This window comes from Salvelinus alpinus, chromosome 28, assembly GCF_045679555.1.
Source record: "Salvelinus alpinus chromosome 28, SLU_Salpinus.1, whole genome shotgun sequence".
Lineage (NCBI taxonomy): Eukaryota > Metazoa > Chordata > Actinopteri > Salmoniformes > Salmonidae > Salvelinus > Salvelinus alpinus.
Genome location: NC_092113.1, coordinates 28,755,840 through 28,781,364, shown reverse-complemented (window position 1 = coordinate 28,781,364; position 25,525 = coordinate 28,755,840). Strand labels below are relative to the sequence as shown.

Genomic DNA, 25,525 nt, shown 5'->3' with positions numbered 1-25,525 from the left:
AGGCCAACTTACAGAAGAGGCACTTTTTGAGGCAATAAAATATTTTCAGTCTGGAAAAACACCAGGGCTTGACGGTATACCAGTAGAGGTATATCAGACCTTTCTGATGTACTCAAAGATCCATTATTAGCATGTTTTAATTACTCTTATACAAATGGTAGACTTGCAGGTACTTAACAAGAAGCTCTGATTTCATTACTACTGAAACAGGACCCAGGTGGTAAGTATAAAGATCCAGTCCATTTAAAAACTGGAGGCCTCTAACACTTCAATGTTGTGATGCGAAAATCCTGGCGAAATGCAAAGCATACAGAATAAAAAAGGTTATACCAGATATTGTTCATTCTGATCAGATAGGTTTTTTACATGGACGATATATTGGAGATAATTGACAACAATTACTTGAAACAATTGAACATTATGAAACATTGAAGATACCAGGTCTGGTCTTCATAGCTGATTTTGAAAAGGTGTTTGATAAAGTACGATTAGAATTTATATATAAATGCCTGGAATACTTTAATTTTGGTGAATCTCTTATACACTGGGTTAAAGTTATGTACAGTGACCCCAGATGTAAAATAATAAATAATGGTTACTTCTCAGAAAGTATTGAGCTTTTATGAGGAGTAAAACAATGCTGTCCGTTGTCTCCATATCTATTTATTATGGCCATTGAAATGCTAGCTATTATTAAAATGAGATCCAACAAGAACATCAAGGGGTTAGAAATTCAATGTGTACAATGTATGCTGATGACTCTAGTTTTTCTTAAGTCCACAATCTGGATCCCTGCACAGTCTGATTGAAGATCTTGATCACTTTTCTAGCCTCTCTGGATTAAAACCTAATTATGACAAGTGTACCATATTACATGCTGGATTGTTAAAAAATACAGTGTTTACTCTACCTTGTGGTGTACCAATAAAATGGGCGGATGGGGAAGTAGACATACTTGGTATTCACATTGGTATTCACATTCACAAAAAAATATAAATGAACTTACCACAATTAATTTCAATAGAAAGTTAGCAAAAATAGATAAGATTTTGCAACCATGGAGAGGTAAATACTTGTCTTTTTATGGAATAATTACATTGATTAACTCTTTGGTCCTATCACAGTTTACTTACTTACTAATGGCATTGCCTACTCCAGATGATACATTTTTAAAATCATATGAGCAAAAAATATTACATTTTATTTGGAATGCTAAATGTTTAAAAATGGTATTATATTTATTAATGATATTATGCATAGAAATGGAGGAGTTATGTCACATACAGTTGAAGTCGGGAAGTTTACATACACTTAGGTTGGAGTCATTAAAACTCGTTTTTCAACCACTCCACAAATTTCTTGTTAACAAACTATAGTTTTGGCAAGACGATTAGGACATCTACTTAGTGCATGACACAAGTAATTTTTCCAACATTTGTTTACAGACAGATTATTTCACTTATAATTCACTGTATCACAATTCCAGTGGGTCAGAAGTGTACATACACTATGTTGACTGTGCCTTTAAACAGTTGGAACATTCCAGAAAACGATGTCATGGCTTTAGAAGCTTCTGATAGGCTAATTGACAACATTTGAGTCAATTGGAGGTGTACCTGTGGATTTATTTCAAGGCCTACCTTCAAACTCAGTGCCTCTTTGCTTGACATCATGGGAAAATCAAAAGATATCAGCCAAGACCTCAGGAAAAAGTTAGACCTCCACAAGTCTAGTTCATCCTTGGGAGCAATTTTCAAATGCCTGAAGGTACCATGTTCATCTGTACAAACAATAGTACGCAAGTATAAACACCATGGGACCACTCAGCCCTCATACCGCTCAGGAAGGAGACGCGTTCTGTCTCCTAGAGATGAACGTTATTTGGTGCAAAAAGTGCACATCAATCCCAGATCTACAGCAAAGGACCTTGTGAAGATGCTGGAGGAAACAGGCACAAAATAATCTATATCCACAGTAAAGCGAGTCCAATATTGACATAACCTGAAAGGCTGCTCACCAAGGAAGAAGCCACTGCTCCAAAACCGCCATAAAAAAAGGCAGACTACGTTTTGCAACTGCACATGGTGACAAAGATCGTACTTTTTGGAGAAATGTCCTCTGGTCTAATGAAACAAAAATAGAACTGTTTGGTCATAATGACCATCGTTATGTTTGGAGGCAAAACGGGGAGCCTTGCAAGCTGAAGAACACCATCCCAACTGTGAAGCACAGGGGTGGCAGCATCATGTTGTGGGGGTACTTTGCTGCAGGAGGGACTGGTGCACTTCACAAAATAGATGGCATCATAAGGTAGGAAAATTATGTGGATATATTGAAGCAACATCTCAAGACATCAGTCAGGAAGTTAAAGCTTGGTCGCAAATGGGTCTTCCAAATGGACAATGACCCCAAGCATACTTCCAAAGTTGTGGCAAAATGGCTTAAGGACAACAAAGTCAAGGTATTGCAGTGGCCATCACAAAGCCCTGACCTCAATCATATAGAAAATTTGTGGGCAGAACTGAAAAAGTGTGTGCGAGCAAAGAGGCCTACAAATCTGACTCAGTTACACCAGCTCTGTCAGGAGGAATGGACCAATATTCACCCAACTTATTGTGGGAAGCTTGTGGAAGGCTACCCGAATCGGTTGACCCAAGTTAAACAATTAAAGGCAGTGCTACCAAATACTGATTGAGTGTATGTACATTTCTGACCCACTGGGAATGTGATGAAAGAAATAAAAGCTGAAATAAATCATTCTCTCTACTATTATTCTGACATTTCACATTCTTAAAAGAAAGTGGTGATCCTAACTGACCTAAGACAGGGAATTTTTACTAGGATTAAATGTCAGGAATTGTGAAAAACTGAGTTGAAATGTATTAGGCTAAGGTCTATGTAAACTTGCGACTTCAACTGTATGCAGTTAACGAAAATGCATGGGGATATCTGCTCAATCCAAATTGGAGGAGGCAAGTGGAAAAGGGAGAAGGTCGGGAACTTGTTTCCCTACCATATATTAAAGATACAAATTGGCTGAAAGGAACTGGCATAAATAGAAAAATATACCAGTTTCATCTGAGGACAGAAATGTTGACAGCTGCGCCATACAGGTTACAAAATCAATGGCAGGAGATTTTCGATGTACCAATTCCATGGCACATGGTTTGTGAACTGGTACAAATAACTACACTTGCTTCAACACTTAGAGTTTTTCAATTTAAATTATTATATAAAATTCTTGCCACCAACAGACTGCTGTATATATGGGGCATACAACAATCTCAGCAGACTTTGTTGCGACGAGACCGAATAAAAAAAAATCACTTATTCTGTTATTGCCCCTATGTAGCATGTTTCTGGAATGGTTAAAAAAAATCACAACATGCACTTAAAATAATCTTACAAGTAGCAGTGATTGACAATCTGGAAAGCCATAGCCAATCAATAAATAATATAATATTACTCGTAGGAAAGGTTTTCATCTTTAGCTCACAATCTTTGGATAATATACAATTAGAAAGATACAAAAATGTTGTGAAACATCACAGCACAATTGAAAATATATGGCACATGGAAACCAAACAAGGGGTCGGTCTATGGTGATATGTGGGATGGGCTGACAGTGGCTGAGGTTTGGGATTAAAGAGTTTGTTTGGTAATGTATTGTTGTTATATATAAAAGTACCATGTATATAAAATGTATATGTAAAATGTATGCATATGTAGCAAAAAAGCTGTAAAAAAAATTACGATATTTGTCTTCCGAAGAGGAGGGTGGTGGAGGGATAAATAAATGGTATATATAAATAAATAAATGTTCTTAATATTCATTCCCATATATTCCCGTTAATTCCCACGGAAGTTTCCACCTCTGAATTCTCCCCAAAATGTGCAACCCTACTCAATACTCAAACTACATTTGCACTTGACATACGCTCCCATGTGTCTGCATGTGCCACTGCATTACAAGGCAATGAAGGCATTTATATTGACTATTTTTACAGTGACCTTAATAATCTAAACTATGTATACTATACTCTGGGCCTCTAGGCGAAAGTTAGGAACGGGGTATATTAGTATGCGTCTGAGTCAACCAGTGGAATGTGACTAATCTGCCATCTCAGTGGGCAGTCCCTTTCATCACCCTGGGGGACGAATCAGACCGCAGGAAAAGCTGTGACTTGTTTTGATTCCATATAGTGGTGAATAAGGTGGGCGATCTCACCACGACACCCCTCTATCACTGCCGGTATTTACACTTTATTGAGCTAACCAGCTTCCATCAGCAGAGCCTGTTCCTAGACACACACTGCATCATGCTATGAAGGTTGGCATTAAACGTTTTCAATTCCCCAATCAAGATTAATATTTAAAAGCATGTGCAGGGTGGGCTGCTTAAACATTTAAAATGAGTTATTCTGAATAGATTCAGTTTTCAGATATCTTTCCTCCTTTTGAGTAAATGCATCTCTCTGCCCCCGACAGTCCTTATGTCCAGTATGTGCATTTCTGGGGAGTACCCACAGTGATTATTAAGCCTGTTACATTCACTGGGCCTTCGTTCATCAGGGGTGGACCAAACGAAGGCAAGCACATACCCTGCAGTCAGTGACAGCTGATTGTGAGTGAGGGGAGAGAAACAGAGAAACAATGGGTATTGATGCAAACAACACTATAACTGGCGTCCTGTCAAAGCACATCCTCCCCACCCTGAGGAAGACGCCTTGCATCTCTCTCTCTCTCACACACTTCTAAAGAACAAACCGCTGGAGCCTGAGCTGATACTCAGAGAGGGATCCTGTTCACACACCAGGGAATGTTCTCTCTCTAAACCCCCCCCCCCCCCCCCCCCAGAGGGGATGCCTGAATTCCCCTCCTCCTTCAGGATGAAGAACATCCCCCAAACGTCCTCCATCTGCCTGAACTTCTGTTGTTCCTCCAAGGCAGCAACACTGCCAGCCATTGTGTTATGTTCTCCTGTTATTCATGTATGCATCTGGATACTTGGTGATTCAAGCCAATTAATATTTCACCTTTGTCTTACATGACAGCTCCTCTACCAACGGAGCCTATAGCCCCCCCCCCCGACCCCCCCGAACAACAATGCTGTCACACAGCCCAGAAATGTCTAAACTGTCCTCCTACACCTACTCTCGCTGGGGGCATGCTTTCCATCACAGTCACCGGTACCTGTCAGATAGTTTTGAAAGTGATGATGGATCTTTCTCATTTACTGGTGGATATGCGTTTAGAGTTCCCAACTGTTTAAGAACACTGGTGGTAATGCGTTTAGAGTTCCCAACTGTTTAAGAACACTGGTGGTAATGCGATTAGGGTTCCCGACTGTTTAAGAACACTGGTGGTAATGCGTTTAGAGTTCCCGACTGTTTAAGAACACTGGTGGTAATGCGATTAGAGTTCCCGACTGTTTAAGAACACTGGTGGTAATGCGTTTAGAGTTCCCGACTGTTTAAGAACACTGGTGGTAATGCGATTAGAGTTCCCGACTGTTTAAGAACACTGGTGGTAATGCGATTAGAGTTCCTGACTGTTTAAGAACACTGGTGGTAATGCGTTTAGAGTTCCCGACTGTTTAAGAACACTGGTGGTAATGCGATTAGAGTTCCCGACTGTTTAAGAACACTGGTGGTAATGCGTTTAGAGTTCCCGACTGTTTAAGAACACTGGTGGTAATGCGTTTAGAGTTCCCGACTGTTTAAGAACACTGGTGGTAATGCGATTAGAGTTCCCGACTGTTTAAGAACACTGGTGGTAATGCGATTAGAGTTCCCGACTGTTTAAGAACACTGGTGGTAATGCGATTAGAGTTCCCAACTGTTTAAGAACACTGGTGGTAATGCGATTAGAGTTCCCGACTGTTTAAGAACACTGGTGGTAATGCGATTAGAGTTCCCGACTGTTTAAGAACACTGGTGGTAATGCGATTAGAGTTCCCGACTGTTTAAGAACACTGGTGGTAATGCGATTAGAGTTCCCGACTGTTTAAGAACACTGGTGGTAATGCGATTAGAGTTCCCGACTGTTTAAGAACACTGGTGGTAATGCGATTAGAGTTCCCGACTGTTTAAGAACACTGGTGGTAATGCGATTAGAGTTCCCGACTGTTTAAGAACACTGGTGGTAATGCGATTAGAGTTCCCGACTGTTTAAGAACACTGGTGGTAATGCGATTAGAGTTCCCGACTGTTTAAGAACACTGGTGGTAATGCGATTAGAGTTCCCGACTGTTTAAGAACACTGGTGGTAATGCGATTAGAGTTCCCGACTGTTTAAGAACACTGGTGGTAATGCGATTAGAGTTCCCAACTGTTTAAGAACACTGGTGGTAATGCGATTAGAGTTCCCGACTGTTTAAGAACACTGGTGGTAATGCGATTAGAGTTCCCGACTGTTTAAGAACACTGGTGGTAATGCGATTAGAGTTCCCGACTGTTTAAGAACACTGGTGGTAATGCGTTTAGAGTTCCCGACTGTTTAAGAACACTGGTGGTAATGCGTTTAGAGTTCCCGACTGTTTAAGAACACTGGTGGTAATGCGATTAGAGTTCCCAACTGTTTAAGAACACTGGTGGTAATGCGTTTAGAGTTCCCAACTGTTTAAGAACACTGGTGGTAATGCGATTAGAGTTCCCGACTGTTTAAGAACACTGGTGGTAATGCGTTTAGAGTTCCCAACTGTTTAAGAACACTGGTGGTAATGCGATTAGAGTTCCCAACTGTTTAAGAACACTGGTGGTAATGCGTTTAGAGTTCCCAACTGTTTAAGAACACTGGTGGTAATGCGTTTAGAGTTCCCAACTGTTTAAGAACACTGGTGGTAATGCGATTAGAGTTCCCAACTGTTTAAGAACACTGGTGGTAATGCGTTTAGAGTTCCCAACTGTTTAAGAACACTGGTGGTAATGCGTTTAGAGTTCCCAACTGTTTAAGAACACTGGTGGTAATGCGATTAGAGTTCCCAACTGTTTAAGAACACTGGTGGTAATGCGTTTAGAGTTCCCAACTGTTTAAGAACACTGGTGGTAATGCGTTTAGAGTTCCCAACTGTTTAAGAACACTGGTGGTAATGCGATTAGAGTTCCCGACTGTTTAAGAACACTGGTGGTAATGCGATTAGAGTTCCCAACTGTTTAAGAACACTGGTGGTAATGCGTTTAGAGTTCCCAACTGTTTAAGAACACTGGTGGTAATGCGATTAGAGTTCCCAACTGTTTAAGAACACTGGTGGTAATGCGTTTAGAGTTCCCAACTGTTTAAGAACACTGGTGGTAATGCGTTTAGAGTTCCCGACTGTTTAAGAACACTGGTGGTAATGCGATTAGAGTTCCCAACTGTTTAAGAACACTGGTGGTAATGCGTTTAGAGTTCCCAACTGTTTAAGAACACTGGTGGTAATGCGATTAGAGTTCCCAACTGTTTAAGAACACTGGTGGTAATGCGATTAGAGTTCCCAACTGTTTAAGAATGTTTGAGTATGGTCTAAATTACGTTTATTGAATGTCCTGTGTGTGGTGTGTGTTCCCTCCGACATTGTACTGTGCTGACCCAGATGTTTCTCCTCTCCACAGGCAAGGTTCTGAATACAGACCTGCGTCACTACCTCAGCCTGCAGTTCCAGAAAGGTTCGCTGGACCACAAGCTCCAGCAGGTGATCAGGGACAACCTCTACCTGCGCACCATTCCCTGTGAGTAGTAACGCCCCGGGCTTCTCAGAGTTTCCTGTCTGCTCCACATCTGCCTGCTCGTTAACGGCTGTTCCACGTGAGTAGGACACCTTTAGATCTCAAGACTGACGGTCACTAGCACTTCAGTAGCCAAGCGATCCTATTTGGTCCTGCCATCAGATAGAAATGCCCCCTTCACAGATGTCCATTAATCAGCAGAGCAGTTTGCTTTTCCCAAAAGACATGCTACTTCTCCCATGAGGACACAGTGCTTGGCATTCATTGGAACCATCCTCCTCAGAACCCTCCGCTTGTGTCTGGATTGATGAAGGAAGAGAGTGATTAGAGGAAGAGTGACTTGTCAATCACACTCCTTCACTTCCACCGTTCCATCTCTCTGTCCCTCATTCCTTTTCTCTCCTCTTGGCGCTGTGTTTTTAATCATGGATTCTTCTTCTCTCCTAACTGGGGGCATTCTATGCCACGTCTCTGAGGTCTACAAAGCAGCCGTCAAACATTCACCATAAAGGCCATCAACTTCACACATAACTACTCTTTGATAGATGAGTTAGGAGATCTCTCACTCCATTTTCAAATACTAATATGTAGGACTTGGAAGTTAATCTCCAGAATATAATATGCATGTAATTATGTTTAATTAATGTATATTTCCATAGTAACCTAATTCCTTCTAAGTACTTGGTGCCAACTCTATGCCTCATAGAGCGGCAGGGTAGACTAGTGGTTAGAGCGTTGGACTAGTAACTGAAAGGTTGCAAGTTCAAATCCCCGAGCTGACAAGGTACAAATCTGTCATTTTGCCCCTGAACAGGCAGTTAACAAACTGTTCCTAAGCCATCATTGAAAATAAGAATTTGTTCTTAACTGCCTTGCCTAGTTTAAAAAAATAATCCACCCACTATGAATGACTCCCCTGTGTTTGAGCATGTGTCTCTGGGCCTTTAAAACAATGACTTCCCTGTGTTTGAGCGTGTTTCTCTGGGCCTTTAAAACAATGACTTCCCTGTGTTTGAGCGTGTTTCTCTGGGCCTTTAAAACAATGACTCCCCTTAATGACTCCCCTGTGTTTGAGCGTGTGTCTCTGGGCCTTTAAAACACAGGGATAAATAAGTGGTGTGGAAAAGCTTTTTATTTTTATACCTTAGTGGTTTTTAAATGGACAAAAGGGCAAATTGGCGGGATTCAAAGTGCAAAGTGCAGATTTTCTACGCTACTCTGCCGAATTACATGGCAATTACTCCCCATTTCACAATTTATTAATGCTACAAGACACATTTATATAATCTTTGAGTCACTATTTTAATTAGCATATAAAACGTTTCTAATTTGTGACTTTGTTATGAGGGAGAGCCACCCATCCCCTGAACGGCAGATTTTCTCATGTGGAAATATAATGCTGATGAATAATTGGGAATAACAGGCAACTAAATAAATTACTGATGTTCGTTTTCACTAGATGGATACAGTATAACTGTTTAGTGTCTGTCAGTTTCATGAGTTAATGCATTGTTAATGTTCTCAGTATATAAATCATGAGGGGCTATACAGACGACTGCAGACATTAATGGTAAATACTGTTTTGTGAAATAATGTATAAAAAAGCCATACAAATTCTGAGGGGAAAATGTATTACGGTAAGTAAGTACGCCAGGCTCTAACGCAGCTCATATTGAATTACTATGGCTGTACAGTCATACACTGTAGCATTTCAAGCATTGACCCTAGTCTAAGCCTAGTTAGTCTGTAGTGCATGGCTGTTTGTTTCTGCCTCCTCCTCATCAGTGCTATGGGTTATATTTTGACTGGTGGTGCAGGTCAGCATATGACCCATGTCGCCACTGCTTAGCCATTGATGTTTGTGTGACTGTGAATGGCGTTTCACTGTGCAGGGAGCCGCTGCTTATCCTCTGCTGTGTGACTGCGACTATGGCCTTCCACAATGCATGGAGCCCGAATGGTCTCGGAGTCTCTCCCTGGGATCCAGAATGGCTGCTTGGCCCCGCTCTGCCTCTCCTCATTGCAGCCCTCTGAATGGCAGCTCAGAGAGGAGCGTGACTTCTCCCCAGTCCCCTCCTGAACACACGGGCAGAGACATCATTAAAGGTCACTCACGAGAAAGAAGGGAAGAGAAAGGACAGAAAAGGAAGGAAGGAGAGTAAGTGCCAGGGGTCCAAATCACCACATAATCCTTGAAGCTTGGCTGAACCCTCTGCCTCCTCTTCTCCTCTGGGCAGTAATATCCGTAGTGGCACCGCAGTAAGCTCTGAGGCTCACTGGGAGATAACAAAGAGAGGATGACAAAACTGTATAAGAAAAAGTGCCCCAAGTATTCAATCCAAAGAATAGTTTTCTCTTAAGAAGATTTAAGTATCTTCCATTAAACTTTTTCTACGCCTGTGAAACAAGACACCATAACCATGAACATAGATAGCTTTTCGGTTAATAGTGAATATCTACTCTGAGTGGACAAAACATTAGGATCACCATCCTAATATTGAGTTGCCCCCCCCCCCCCCCCCCACCACATTTTCCCTCAGAACAGCCTCAATTCGTTGGGGCATGGACTCAACAAGGTATCGAAGGTGTTCCGCAGGGATGTTGGCCCATTTTGACTCCAACACTTCCTACAGTTGTGTCAAGTTGGCTGGATGTCCTTTGGGTGCCAGAACATTCTTGATACACACAGGAAATTGTAAACCATGTTAAACCCAACTGTGATGCAGTTCTTGACACACTCAAACCGGTGCGCCTGGCACGCGCCTGGCACCTACTACCATACCTTGTTCAAGGGCACTTAAATCTTTTGTCTTGCCCATTCACCATCTGAATGGCACACACACATTCTTGGAATAGGAGTTGTCTATTGGAAGCCATACACGACAGGGTCAGGTCTCAATGTGAATATGTGTAATAGCCTCACAGTGGTGCGTATTACATGTGTTCATGGTCTTCCTGTAAGCAGCTTAAGCAGCTGGCAGTGTTTCACGGTGGTGACGCTTCGCTGTGTAAACTGATACACTAATTGTTTTTTTTCTTGGACTGTGTGTGTGTGTGTGTGTGTGTCTATCTCTCTCTTTCTCTCTGTCTTTCTGTCTGCCTGTCTGTCTGTCTGTCTGTCTGTCTGTCTGCCTGTCTGTCTGTCTGTCTGTCTGTCTGTCTGTCTGTCTGTCTGTCTGTCTGTCTGTCTGTCTGTCTGTCTGTCTGTCTGTCTGTCTGTCTGTCTGTCTGTCTGTCTGTCTCTGTCTCTGTCTCTGTCTCTGTCTCTGTCTCTCTGTCTGGGCTGTTCCACAACAATACGCTACCTATTGCAGAAAAGTGCCAATTCATCTTCACTACATCCACTCCAAATAACCTAATACCTTTTAATGATGTTTGCGTTTTTTTGCTGCTGTTCAGTATTGTTTTGGTTCGATAGTTTCATTTCTTCAAAGGTGACATTTTTGAGAACATTAACAAAGGATGGAAGTCAGTTCAAGTGTTGTTTTCTCGTGCTGTTTTTGAACAGAGTGAAATTTAAATCGGAAGTCAATTTCCTCCCAAGGCTTTTTATGTTACACCTCCCTGTTCCAGTCCCTCACCTCCATCTCCCTCCTTTCCCTCTCCTCCCTCACTTTTTACCCTGATCCCAGCACTACCTTTTCTCTGGTGTCTACTTCAAACGACCCGTTCTTGATTATCCTCTCTCCTCTACCTCAAAAGACAGACTGAATCCTTGATTCTTCCCCTCTGGTGAGTCAGATTGTTACATGAGAAAGACTGAGCCATGTAACTCTCAAGCAGGACTGTCAACATCTCAGTACACTAAATTGTAGGAATATTGGTTGAAGCCTATCGCAAAATCTGTTCTGAAACCAGTTTTCCAAGAGCAAACACAAGAATACAGTATTCCGTTTTTCCTATGTTTCTCTGTTCAACGATTGTCATATTACTGTCTTTGTTGCTCCTTTGGTCTCTGATTTGACCTCTGATAGAATACAATAGTCTACTTTATCAGATAAACAGGATGGAGGGAGGGAATATGGAGGAAAGGAGGGAGGGAGATAGAGGGAGGTTCAGGAGAGATAATATTAAAGGAGTCCATTTGGGCTCCTGTCAGGTTGCAGTTCATTCGAGGTAAACACCCAATTATATCTGCGCCATGTCCCCTGATGCGTAAAATGTTTCCAATATATTTATACTTGTTTCAATGTATTTATACTTGTTTCAATGTATTTATACTTGTTTCAATGTATTTCGGATGAGGGGATAAACTTGTTAACAGGACCAGCTTGTTGGCGTCAACTGCAGTACAAAGACAGTTACAGCAGATTATATTTTAATGACTGCTCCATGCTTGGTTTATACTGGCATGTAGTGTATAGTGCTGCAGTTTCCAGATCGAAAACCACAATTTTACGCAATTTAGGGTGAAGAATAGAGATGAAGGATGGAGAAAGAAAGAACAGGAAGAAACATTAAAAAGGTCTGGAATGTTTTTCAACTGTTGCTTTTATATAGTTTGTTATTGTTGAAACAGAAACGGGTAAAAACCCATCTTCTCAGCTCTGGAGATGAACATACCTCAGAACTCCTTGAAACAGCCCATCTTCTACCACTGTGTCACCCCAAACAAAAGTCAGTTGCAGTGTTCTTTTTCATATCCCCCTCCCACTTTCATAATGGATTCCATTCTGCCCTCATTAGAATAATCTATTCATAGCTTAGCTGAAAATGGTTTCTATCCTTCTTCTGTGTATACATAGCTGGATCGGCATCTCGACTCTGCCCCATAAAACTGTCTGTTTTCCTCACTCTGTGCCTGTTGTGTTGTCTCTGGCAGGTACCACGCGGCAGCCCAGAGAGGGGGAGGTTCCTGGAGTGGACTATAGCTTCATCAGTGTGGAGGAGTTCCGTGTGCTGGAGGAGAGTGGCCTGCTGCTGGAGAGTGGAACCTACGACGGTTGGTCTGAGGGTCTGGGGGAAGTGTATGGGAGGTGGACATTACAACACCCAGTAACACTATTCCCCACGACTTATGCATTGTTTGTTTACTCATGTATAGTACCTGCTGAGCTGTCACTGTCATCCAGGTCATCAGATAAACTCAATATAAAGATGGCATTCATGCATTGTAAATGTGAAAGGAAGTAGGTCTAGCTTCCCAAGAGTTTATTCCGTAGCAACATAGCATAGTCCCACTTAGCATTCAAAGTAGGTTGATGATTTCTCAGAAGCCAGCGGTCAGCATTGTGACAGAGAACCCTGGAGGCTTGGACCCTCATAGCCAGTCATATCCAGACTGCACCAGTACGCAGGATAAATAATACGTCCTCACAGTAAGGACATATAGCAGGCTGATCTACATATGGCTGCTTCAGCTCTATCTCGGGATGTTACTTATTAATGTAGGCCCTTTTGACCTCCAAGGAATCTCTACCGGACAACTGAGGCATAGACACACCCACACACGTGCACCCGCAAACACATTTTCTCTCCCCCCCTCTCTCTCTCTCTCTCTCTTTCTCTCTCTTATGCTCATGAGATTGAGTTTTTGTTCACAAGGGAATGTGTAACGTTTTGTCAATGATCTCCCTGTGAGTCAATCTGTGACTTAGAGCCTGGTGTATTACCGGCAGCCCCATTCCTTTGGTCTGAGAGGAAGTCTATGCCAGGCTGGATGTATGTGTGGATGTATGGCTTTTCCAATCGACCAAGCCGTCAGTGGGACTAATCTCTGTGATCTCTGGACAGATTACCTGTGGCTGTGGAGGTGATCTGTCAGGGAGTGACTAGGTCCAAGGTTACAGCTCTATGTTAACCATTCTCTGTCTGTATTACTGACTCTGGCCTTGACCGTTGGCCCTTGGTTGAAAGGAGGTTTGTGGTCAATGTTTTGGATGGACACAGGTCTTTCACCCTCCCTCCCTCCCTCCCTCCCTCCCTCCCTCCCTCCCTCCCTCCCTCCCTCCCAGGCAGAGTAGCTAACTCAAACTCAGGGAGGAAAGTGCCAACAAAGGTTAGAGCTGTTTTATTTCTCAATAGGCACAGAGAGGCTGAAAGGCCATGAGTAGCACTTTCTTGCAGTTGAGAGCTGTGCCTTGACTCCAGAGCAGGGTACGTGAGATTCTATACACCATGGTTCATCACGTGTCTTCCTCCTCTCTCTCTACCGCTCAGTATAGACACCAGCCACAGGCCAGCCAGGGCAACATGAATTATAGAAGAGAGAATTGGCCAGAAAAGAAAGCAATGATAGAAAAAATACTGAGATAAGAAATAATGGGTTTGTTTATGGAAGCTGTAGGCCTGACTCAGTGAGGTACTGATAGAGGGGCTGTGCCTGTGATGCGGTGCTGTTTGCAGTGATGCTGCTGTATTGTAGAGAGCACAGAGCAGCAGCTTATAGAGCACATCTTATTATAGAATAACTATCTTCAAAGTAATGACTCGGGACGTCGGGTTGTGAAATGAAAGCTTCTTTTAGTAATACTACTTGTTTACATTGCATTTAACAGCTTTAGATTTTACAAAACAATAAAAGAAAGTTGCTGGCGAAAGACAGGATAATCACTTGTCACTTGTACATAACTGGCACGTTCTCCGTTTTTCTACTACCTGTTGCAAGGCATTCTGGTACTTGCAGTCAATAGCATGATCCAATACTATCCAAAACAACATAAATATGTGTGTAGTTCTCTCAATCTCCATCACACAAATTCTAATACAATTACATATGTAAATAACTGTAAAGAAAATATCTTTAGATACAGCTCAATTAATGAACTGTAAACATTAACTCTGTAACCCGTTAAAAGTTCCAACACATATAGGTCTTTGAAGAGCTCCAGTAGAGCTGAGTATTACTGAAGATAAGAGGAGCCAGGGCAATGGGCCAGCTCACAGGACTGGGGAGGGAGGGAGAGGGAGGAGGTGCTGCACTGACAAGACAAACAGAGGACAATCCCAGAGAGAAGGATTAAGAAATGCTTCATTGCTGAGAAATGTCAGAGTATAGTATGCGGTAGATTTTCTGTGTTTCACTGTGGGTCTAAAAAGACAAACACATATTGGACGAAAGTATACAGACTCACTCGATGCCGTTAAAAGAATCCCCTTTATCACTCGATGCCGTTAAAAGAATCCCCTTTATCACTCGATGCCGTTAAAAGAATCCCCTTTCTCACTCGATGCCGTTAAAAGAATCCCCTTTATCACTCGATGCCGTTAAAAAGAATCCCCTTTATCACTCGATGCAGTTAAAAAGAATCCCCTTTATCACTCGATGCCGTTAAAAGAATCCCCTTTATCACTCGATGCCGTTAAAAGAATCCCCTTTATCACTCGATGCCGTTAAAAAGAATCCCCTTTATCACTCGATGCAGTTAAAAAGAATCCCCTTTATCACTCGATGCCGTTAAAAAGAATCCCCTTTATCACTCGATGCCGTTAAAAAGAATCCCCTTTATCACTCGATGCAGTTAAAAAGAATCCCCTTTATCACTCGATGCAGTTAAAAAGAATCCCCTTTATCACTCGATGCCGTTAAAAGAATCCCCTTTATCACTCGATGCCGTTAAAAAGAATCCCCTTTATCACTCGATGCAGTTAAAAAGAATCCCCTTTATCACTCGATGCAGTTAAAAAGAATCCCCTTTATCACTCGATGCCGTTAAAAAGAATCCCCTTTATCACTCGATGCAGTTAAAAAGAATCCCCTTTATCACTCGATGCAGTTAAAAAGAATCCCCTTTATCACTCGATACAGTTAAAAAGAATCCCCTTTATCACTCGATGCAGTTAAAAAGAATCCCCTTTATCACTCGATGCCGTTAAAAAGAATCCCCTTTATCACTCGATGCCGTTAAAAGAATCCCCTTTATCACTACATGCAGTTAAAAAGAATCCCCTTTATCACTCGATGCCGTTAAAAAGAATCCCCTTTATCACTCGATGCCGTTAAAAAGAATCCCCTTTATCACTCGATGCAGTTAAAAAGAATCCCCTTTATCACTCGATGCAGTTAAAAAGAATCCCCTTTATCACTCGATGCCGTTAAAAGAATCCCCTTTATCACTCGATGCCGTTAAAAAGAATCCCCTTTATCACTCGATGCAGTTAAAAAGAATCCCCTTTATCACTCGATGCAGTTAAAAAGAATCCCCTTTATCACTCGATGCCGTTAAAAAGAATCCCCTTTAACACTCGATGCCGTTAAAAAGAATCCCCTTTATCACTCGATGCAGTTAAAAAGAATCCCCTTTATCACTCGATGCAGTTAAAAAGAATCCTCTTTATCACTCGATGCAGTTAAAAAGAATCCCCTTTATCACTCGATGCCGTTAAAAAGAATCCCCTTTATCACTCGATGCCGTTAAAAGAATCCCCTTTATCACTACATGCAGTTAAAAAGAATCCCCTTTATCACTCGATGCCGTTAAAAAGAATCCCCTTTATCACTCAATGCCGTTAAAAGAATCCCCTTTATCACTACATGCATCCATATTGTAATGTACATGGTGGCTGTGCATTGGCTAAAGCGGGACTTGGGGAAGTGCTTATTAGAGACAGTAGGTCTGGCCTTTAACACTGAAACCTCGGAGCTGGGAGCTGCTGTAGTCTAGTAGAAACATCTATTAACACTGCTCACCCTCACAGCAGAGGAATGTGGAGTTGAAAAGGGTGGCTGTGGAGTCGTGGGAATCAGTGCCAAGCAGACTGCCAGCTCTGTGCCAGCAGCGGAAGGAAGCCCGTCTACTCTGGAGAAGCCTATCTATTCTGCCAGCCTGTGAAGGCTGGGCATGCTGCTGGGTAGTGGGCGCTAAGCAGGAGAGAGAGGGGGCTCATCCTCCATGATTAATGAGTGTCTGTGGGCATGGCCTTGCCTGGCTAGTTAAGAGGCAGAGAGAGAGAGGGGAAAGGAGAGAAAGAGATATGGAGAGAAAGAAAGAGAGGGGGAAATGAGTGTGTTAGAGCGGAGAGAGAAAACACTTAAGTGGTGTTCCAGGGATGCGAGCATAATGGCTGTGTCCCCTGGTCTGCTAGCGTTATGTATTCACCACAGAGAGTGATGGAGAGAGGAACGCTTTTTAGCACACAAGGCCATGAGAGGAACAGTGAAATTGAGAGAAAAGGAGTGAGAGCTCAGACTGGCACTGCTATCCATGTTTTGTTGGCTGCTGCCCTACTGAGGTTCTCACAGGTTGGGCACAGGATGCCTATGCTAACCAGTTTGCATGACTTCTCCAGCTCTGACAAAACAGTAACACTACCAACACATCCATGGCCCTGGGCCTGCTGGATCCCCCTGGGCCTGCTGGATCCCCCTGGGCCTGCTGGATCCCCCTGGGCCTGCTGGATCCCCTTGGGCCTGCTGGATCCCCCTGGGCCTGCTTGATCCCCCTGGGCCTGCTTGATCCCCCTGGGCCTGGACTGTACCCATACAGGCTGGTTATGGATAAAGAATGAGGGGGAAGGTTAAAAAGTAACGTCTCCCTCCCACACACAGCACAGCAGCAACCACCAGTTCCTGGATGTTAATAGAACAGTGCATGTGACTAGCTGAATAGTGCTCTATGTGAAAGCTGACCGGACTGACTGTAGTATATAGTCTCTGTAGTCCTGGGTCCAAGATGATGAGGTTGACTGTACTAGTGTTGCACGGCATACTGAAACTTATGTACTTTTTCGATACTTGAACATGAAAAACGGTTTGGTACTAGAATTTTTGTTCCTTTTGGTACTTCTGTCAAATGTGTCTGGCGTCATATATGGATTGAGAGGATCAAGTCTGACTAGTAATTTGACTGAATATTCTGAAGGGGGCAGTAGTTAGCTAACCAGGCTACTTGCGCTTGAGCATGCAGCTGACACAGCGCGAGCCACTTTTGACAAACAAGCGAGAGGAGACAGGAAATGCTGACAGCATGGCTTCTTCTGAAACATCATACCTCCACACCCGCAGCTTGTTGACAAAACTGGCTGCAGAAGCAAACTATGGGAATATTTTGATTATAGAGCAGATGAGGGCCAGCCCACCGAAACAACTAAGCAAAATGTGATGTGTTACAAAGCAGTGCAATGTAAGGGAAGTTTAGTTCCAAAACTAAACTATTTTTTTGTGACAATGACATGAACATATATTCAGCATGACAATCATGTGAGCATCATAATATCATTACATAACCCAAAAGTAATGTGAAATGTACTCATAACTTGACCACAATATATTTAGCAATATGCTATCTGGGATCCTTGGGATGTCCCTAACCTTAACCCTTACTTAAACCTTTCTAGGACCCCTGACAACATTCCGCTGAAAAGGCAGCGCGGGAAATTCAAAAATATTTTTTTGAAATATGTAACTTTCACACGTTAACAAGTCCAATACAGCAAATGAAAGATAAACATCTTGTTAATCTACCCATCGTGTCCGATTTAAAAAATGCTTTACAGCGAAAACACAACATATGATTATGTTAGATCACCGCCAAGTCCAAAAAACACACAGCCATTTTCCCAGCCAAAGATAGGAGTCACAAAAAGCAGAAATAGAGATACAATGAATCACTAACCTTTGATGATCTTCATCAGATGACACTCATAGGACATCATGTTACACAATACATGTATGTTTTGTTCGATAATGTGCATATTTATATCCAAAAATCTCAGTTTACATTGGCGCCATGTTCAGAAATGCCTCCAAAATATCCGGAGAAATTGCAGAGCCACGTCAAATAACAGAAATACTCATCATAAACTTTGATGAAAGATACATGTTTTACATAGAATTAAAGATACACTTGTTCTTAATGCAACCGCTGTGTCAGATTTCAAAAAACCTTTACGGAAAAAGCAAACCATGCAATAATCTGAGACGGCGCTCAGATAGAAACAACATTTCTCCGCCATGTTGGAGTCAACAGAAATACGAAATTACATGATAAATATTCCCTTACCTTTGATGATCTTCATCAGAATGCACTCCCAGGAATCCTAGTTCCACAATAAATTGTTGTTTTGTTCGATAATGTCCATTATTTATGTCCAAATAGCTACTTTTGTTAGCACGTTTAGTACACATATCCAAACGCTCGTGCAGATCCAGGCGAACGTCGGACGAAAACTTCAAAAAGTTATATTACAGGTTGAATAAACTTGTCAAACTAAGTATAGAATCAACCTTTAGGATGTTGTTATCATAAATATTCAATAATGTTCCAACCGGAGAATTCCTTTGTGTCTATAGAAGTAATGGAACGCAAGTCGATATCATGTGGAATGCGTGTGACCAGGACCTGGCACTCTGCCAGACCACTGACTCAAACAGCTCCCATCTGGCTCAACATCACTGTAGAAGCTTCATTCAACGTTCTACAGACTGTGGACATCTACAGACTGTGGACATCCAGCAGCCCTGGGCAGAGCATTGCACCCTGGGAAGTGAAATGCAGTCTGGGAGTCAAACTATGCTGTATAAAATCCATTGCATTTGTATGGTGTCACTGTACATGCCGTATCTGCCATACCAACCCTGATTTTAGACCATACTGTACTGCTGTGGAGTATGGATGAGGTTGACTGTAGGTAGAACCCTGACTATGCTGTGGAGTATGGATTAGAGGTCGACCGATTAATCGGAATGGCCGATTAATTAGGGACGATTTCAAGTTTTCATAACAATCGTTAATCTGTATTTTTGCACACCGATTTGCCGATTTTTTTTTTTTTTTTAACTAGGCAAGTCAGTTAAGAATACATTCTTATTTTCAGTGACGGCCTAGGAACGGTGGGTTAACTGCCTTGTTCAGGGGCAGAACGACAGATTTTTACCATGTCAGCTCGGGGATTCGTTTTTGCAACCTTCCGGTTACTAGTCCAACGCTCTAACCACCTGCCTTACATTGCACTCCACGAGGAGTGGAGTGTTACGCGAGGGCAGCAAGTAAGTTGCAAGTAAGTTGCTAGCTAGCATTAAACTTATCTTATAAAAAACAATCAATCATAACATAATCACTAGTTAACTACACATGGTTGATAATATTGCTAGTTTATCTAGCGTGTCCTGCGTTGCATATAATCAATGCGGTGCCTGTTAATTTCTCATTGAATCACAGCCTACTTCGACAAACGGGTGATGATTTAACAAGCGCATTTGCGAAAAATGCACTGTCGTTGCACCGATGTACCTAACCATAAACATCAATGCCTTTCTTTAAAATCAATACACAAGTATATATTTTTAAACCTGCATATTTAGTTAATATTGCCTGCTAACATGAATTTCTTATAACTAGAAAAATTTTGTCATTTCTCTTACGTTCCGTGCAAGCAGGGTATATGCAGCAGTTTGGGCCGCCTGGCTCATTGCGAACTCTGTGAAGTCCATTTATTCCTAACAAAGGCCGTAATTAATTTGCCAGAATTGTACATAATTATGACATAACATTGAAGGTTGTACAATGTAACAGCAATATTTAGACTTAGGGATGCCATCCATTAGATAAAATACGGAACGGTTCCGTATTTCACTGAAAGAATAAACGTTTTGTTTTTGAAATTATAGTTTCCAGATTCTACCATTTTAATGACCAAAGGCTCGTATTTCTGTGTGTTATTATGTTATAATTAAGTCTATGATTTGATAGAGCAGTCTGATTGAGCGATGGTAGGCACCAGCAGGCTCGTAAGCATTCATTCAAACAGCACTTTTGTGCGTTTTGCCAGCAGCTCTTCTTAATGCTTCAAGCATTGAGCTGTTTATGACTTCAAGCCTATCAACTCTCGAGATTAGGCTGGTGTAACCGATGTGAAATGGCTAGCTAGTTAGCGGGGTGTGCGCTAATAGTGTTTCAAACGTCACTCGCTCTGAGACTTGGAGTAGTTGTTCCCCTTGCTCTGCATGGGTAACGCTGCTTCGAGGGTGGCTGTTGTCGATGTGTTCCTGGTTCGAGCCCAGGTAGGAGCGAGGAGAGGGACGGAAGCTATACTGTTACACTGGCAATACTAAAGTGCCTATTAGAACTTCCAATAGTCAAAGGTACTGTATATGAAATACAAATGGTATAGAGAGAAATAGTCCTATAATTCCTATAATAACTACAACCTAAAACTTCTTACCTGGGAATATTTAAGACTCTTGTTAAAAGGAGCCACCAGCTTTCATATGTTCTCATGATCTGAGCAAGGAACTTAAACATTAGCTTTCTTGCATGGCACATATTGCACTTTTACTTTCTTCTCCAACACTTTGTTTTTGCATTATTTAAACCAAATTGAACATGTTTCATTATTTATTTGAAGCTAAATTTATTTTATTGATGTATTATATTAACTGTAGGTAGAACCCTGACTGTGCTGTGGAGTGTGGATGAGGTTGACTGTAGGTAGAACCCTGACTGTGCTGTGGAGTATGGATGAGGTTGACTGTAGGTAGAACCGTGACTGCTGTGGAGTATGGATGAGGTTGACTGTAGGTAGAACCCTGACTGTGCTGTGGAGTATGAATGCGGTTGACTGTAGGTAGAACCGTGACTGCTGTGGAGTATGGATGAGGTTGACTGTAGGTAGAACCCTGACTGTGCTGTGGAGTATGGATGAGGTTGACTGTAGGTAGAACCCTGACTGTGATGTGGTGTATGGATGAGGTTGACTGTAGGCAGAACCCTGACTGTGCTGTGGAGTATGGATGAGGTTGACTGTAGGTAGAACCGTGACTGCTGTGGAGTATGGATGAGGTTGACTGTAGGTAGAACCCTGACTGTGCTGTGGAGTATGGATGAGGTTGACTGTAGGTAGAACCGTGACTGCTGTGGAGTATGGATGAGGTTGACTGTAGGTAGAACCCTGACTGTGCTGTGGAGTATGAATGCGGTTGACTGTAGGTAGAACCCTGACTGTGCTGTGGAGTATGGATGAGGTTGACTGTAGGTAGAACCCTGACTGTGCTGTGGAGTATGGTTGAGGTTGAATGTAGGTAGAACCGTGACTGCTGTGGAGTATGGATGAGGTTGACTGTAGGTAGAACCCTGATTGTGCTGTGGAGAATGGATGAGGTTGACTGTAGGTAGAACCCTGACTGTGCTGTGGAGTATGGATGAGGTTGACTGTAGGTAGAACCCTGATTGTGCTGTGGAGAATGGATGAGGTTGACTGTAGGTAGAACCCTGACTGTGCTGTGGAGTATGGATGAGGTTGACTGTAGGTAGAACCCTGACTGTGCTGTGGAGAATGGATGAGGTTGACTGTAGGCAGAACCCTGATTGTGCTGTGGAGAATGGATGAGATTGACTGTAGGTAGAACCCTGACTGTGCTGTGGTGTATGGATGATGTTGACTGTAGGCAGAACCCTGATTGTGCTGTGGAGAATGGATGAGGTTGACTGTAGGTAGAACCGTGACTGCTGTGGAGTATGGGTGAGGTTGACTGTAGGTAGAACCCTGATTGTGCTGTGGATAATGCATGAGATTGACTGTAGGTAGAACCCTGACTGTGATGTGGTGTATGGATGAGGTTGACTGTAGGCAGAACACTGATTGTGCTGTGGAGAATGGATGAGATTGACTGTAGGTAGAACCCTGACTGTGCTGTGGAGTATGGATGAGGTTGACTGTAGGTAGAACCCTGACTGTGCTGTGGATAATGCATGAGATTGACTGTAGGTAGAACCCTGACTGTGATGTGGTGTATGGATGAGGTTGACTGTAGGCAGAACCCTGATTGTGCTGTGGAGAATGGATGAGATTGACTGTAGGTAGAACCCTGACTGTGCTGTGGAGTATGGATGAGGTTGACTGTAGGTTGAACCCTGACTGTGCTGTGGAGTATGGATGAGGTTGACTGTAGGTAGAACCCTGACTGTGCTGTGGAGTATGGATGAGGTTGACTGTAGGTAGAACCCTGACTGTGCTGTGGAGTATGGATGAGGTTGACTCTAGGTAGAACCCTGACTGTGCTGTGGAGTATGGATGAGGTTGACTGTAGGTAGAACCCTGACTGTGCTGTGGAGTATGGATGAGGTTGACTGTAGGTAGAACCCTGACTGTGCTGTAGAGTATGGATGAGGTTGACTGTAGGTAGAACCCTGACTGTGCTGTGGAGTATGGATGAGGTTGACTGTAGGTAGAACCCTGACTGTGCTGTGGAGTATGGATGAGGTTGACTGTAGGTAGAACCCTGACTGTGCTGTGGAGTATGGATGAGGTTGACTGTAGGTAGAACCCTGACTGTGCTGTGGAGTAATGTATGGCTGAAATGTAAAAGTGTGTTAGACCACGATGAAAGATAATAAACTAAAGTGTCTGCATTCTGCCAGCATGCAGCTGTGCTCCCATATCAACAGGTGTTTTGTTGGCCTGTTGTCATTATGGTCATCGGAGACATCTAATCAAATCAAATCAAAGTTTATTTGTCACGTGAGCCGAATAAATCCGGTGTAGACCTTACAGTGACATGCTTACTTACAGGCTCTAACCAATAGTGCAAAAAAGGTATTAGGTGAACAATAGGTAGGTAAAGAAATAAAAACAACAGTTAAAAGACAGGGTATATACAGTAGCGAGGCTATAAAAGTAGTGAGGCTACATACAGACACCAGTTAGTCAGGCTGATTGAGGTAGTATGTATATGTAGATATGGTTAAAGTGACTATGCATATATGATGAACAGAGAGTAGCAGTAGCGTAAAAAAGGGGTTGGCGGGTGGTGGGTGGGACACAATGCAGATAGCCCGGTTAGACAATGTACGGGAGCACTGGTTGGTCGGCCCAATTGAGGTAGTATGTACATGAGTGTATAGTTATAGTGACTATGCATATATGATAAACAGAGAGTAGTAGCAGCATAAAAAGAGGGGTTGGGGGGGGCTCACAATGCAAATAGTCCAGGTAGCCATTTGATTACCTGTTCAGAAGTCTTATGGCTTGGGGATAAAAACTGTTGAAAAGCCTTTTTGTCCTAGACTTGGCACTCCGGTACCGCTTGCCATGCAGTAGTAGAGAGAACAGTCTATGACTAGGGTGGCTGGGGTCTTTGACAATTTTTAGGGCCTTCATCTGACACCGCCTGATGTAGAGGTCCTGGATGACAGGCAGCTTAGCCCCAGTGATGTACTGGGCCGTACGCACTACCCTTTGTAGTGCCTTGCGGTCAGAGGCCGAGCAATTGCTGTACCAGGCAGTGATGCAACCAGTCAGGATGCTCTCGATGTTGCAGCTGTAGAACCTTTTGAGGATCTGAGGACCCATGCCAAGTCTTTTTAGTTTCCTGAGGGGGAATAGGCTTGGTGTGTTTGGACCATTCTAGTTTGTTGTTGGAACTTGAACCTCTCAACCTGCTCCACTACAGCCCCGTTGATGAGAATGGGGGTGTGCTCGGTCCTCCTTTTCCTGTAGTCCACAATCATCTCCTTAGTCTTGGTTACGTTGAGGGATAGGTTGTTATTCTGGCACCAACCGGCCAGGTCTCTGACCTCCTCCCTATAGGCTGTCTCGTCGTTGTGTCGTCTGCAAACTTAATGATGGTGTTGGAGTTGTGCCTGGCCGTGCAGTCGTGGGTGAACAGGGAGTACAGGAGGAGACTGAGCACGCACCCCTGGGGAGCTCCAGTGTTGAGGATCAGCGTGGCAGATGTGTTGCTACCTACCCTCACCACCTGGGGGCGGCCCGTCAGGAAGTCCAGGATCCAGTTGCAGAGGGAGGTGTTTAGTCCCAGGATCCTTAGCTTAGTGATGAGCTTTGAGGGTACTATGGTGTTGAATGCTGAGCTGTAGTCAATGAATAGCATTCTCACATAAGTGTTCCTTTTGTCCAGGTGGGAAAGGGCAGTGTGGAGTGCAATAGAGATTGCATCATCTGTGGATCTGTTTGGGCGGTATGCAAATTGGAGTGGGTCTAGGGTTTCTGGGATGATGGTGTTGATGTGAGCCATTACCAACCTTTCAAAGCACTTCATGGCTACAGACGTGAGTGCTATGTCCGTAGTCAGGTGACCTTAGCGCTCTTGGGCACAGGGACTATGGTGGTCTGCTTGAAACATGTTGGTATTACAGACTCAATCAGGGACATGTTGAAAATGTCAGTGAAGACACCTGCCAGTTGGTCAGCACATGCCCGGAGCACACGTCCTGGTAATCCGTCTGGCCCCGCAGCCTTGTGTATGTTTTACTCACGTCGGTTATGGAGAGCGTGATCACACAGTCGTCCGGAACAGCTGATGCTCTCATGCATGCCTCAGTATTGCTTGCCTCGAAGCGAGCATAGAAGTGATTTAGCTCGTCTGGTAGGCTCGTGTCACTGTGCAGCTCACTGCTGTGCTTCCCTTTGTAGTCTGTAATAGTTTGCAAGCCCTGCCACATAAGAGGAGTGTCGGAGCCGGTGTAGTATGATTCAATCTTAGCCCTGTATTGACGCTTTACCTGTTTGATGGTTCGTCGCAGGGCATAGCAGGATTTCTTGTAAGCTTCCGGGTTAGAGTCCTGCACCTTGAAAGAGGCAGCTCTACCCTTTAACTCAGTGCGAATGTTGCCTGTAACCATGGCTTCTGGTTGGGGTATGTATGTTTGGTCACTGTGGGGACGACGTCCTCGATGTACTTATTGATAAAGCCAGTGAATGATGTGGTGTACTCCTCAATGCCATAGGAAGAATCCCGAAACATGTTCCAGTCTGTGATAGCAAAACAGTCCTGTAGTTTAGCATCTGCTTCATCTGACCACTTTTTTACAGACCGAGTCACTGGTGCTTCCTGCTTGAATTTTTGCTTGTAAGCAGGAATCAGGAGGATAGAGTTGTGGTCGGATTTACCAAATGGAGGGCGAGGGAGAGCTTTGTACGCGTAT

General features: G+C 43.1%; 1 protein-coding gene across 2 annotated transcripts in view; it reads left to right on the top strand.

Annotated features, from left to right (window-relative positions):
- The window catches only part of LOC139557605 (membrane-associated guanylate kinase, WW and PDZ domain-containing protein 3-like), a 309,886-nt gene that overhangs the window by 203,394 nt on the left and 80,967 nt on the right, over positions 1–25,525 (top strand). For both annotated transcript variants that reach the window (XM_071372623.1, XM_071372625.1), the window contains exons 2-3: positions 7,593–7,709; positions 12,529–12,648. In XM_071372623.1, the coding sequence (XP_071228724.1) occupies positions 7,593–7,709; positions 12,529–12,648 (237 nt within the window). The remainder of the gene's footprint in view (positions 1–7,592; positions 7,710–12,528; positions 12,649–25,525) is intronic.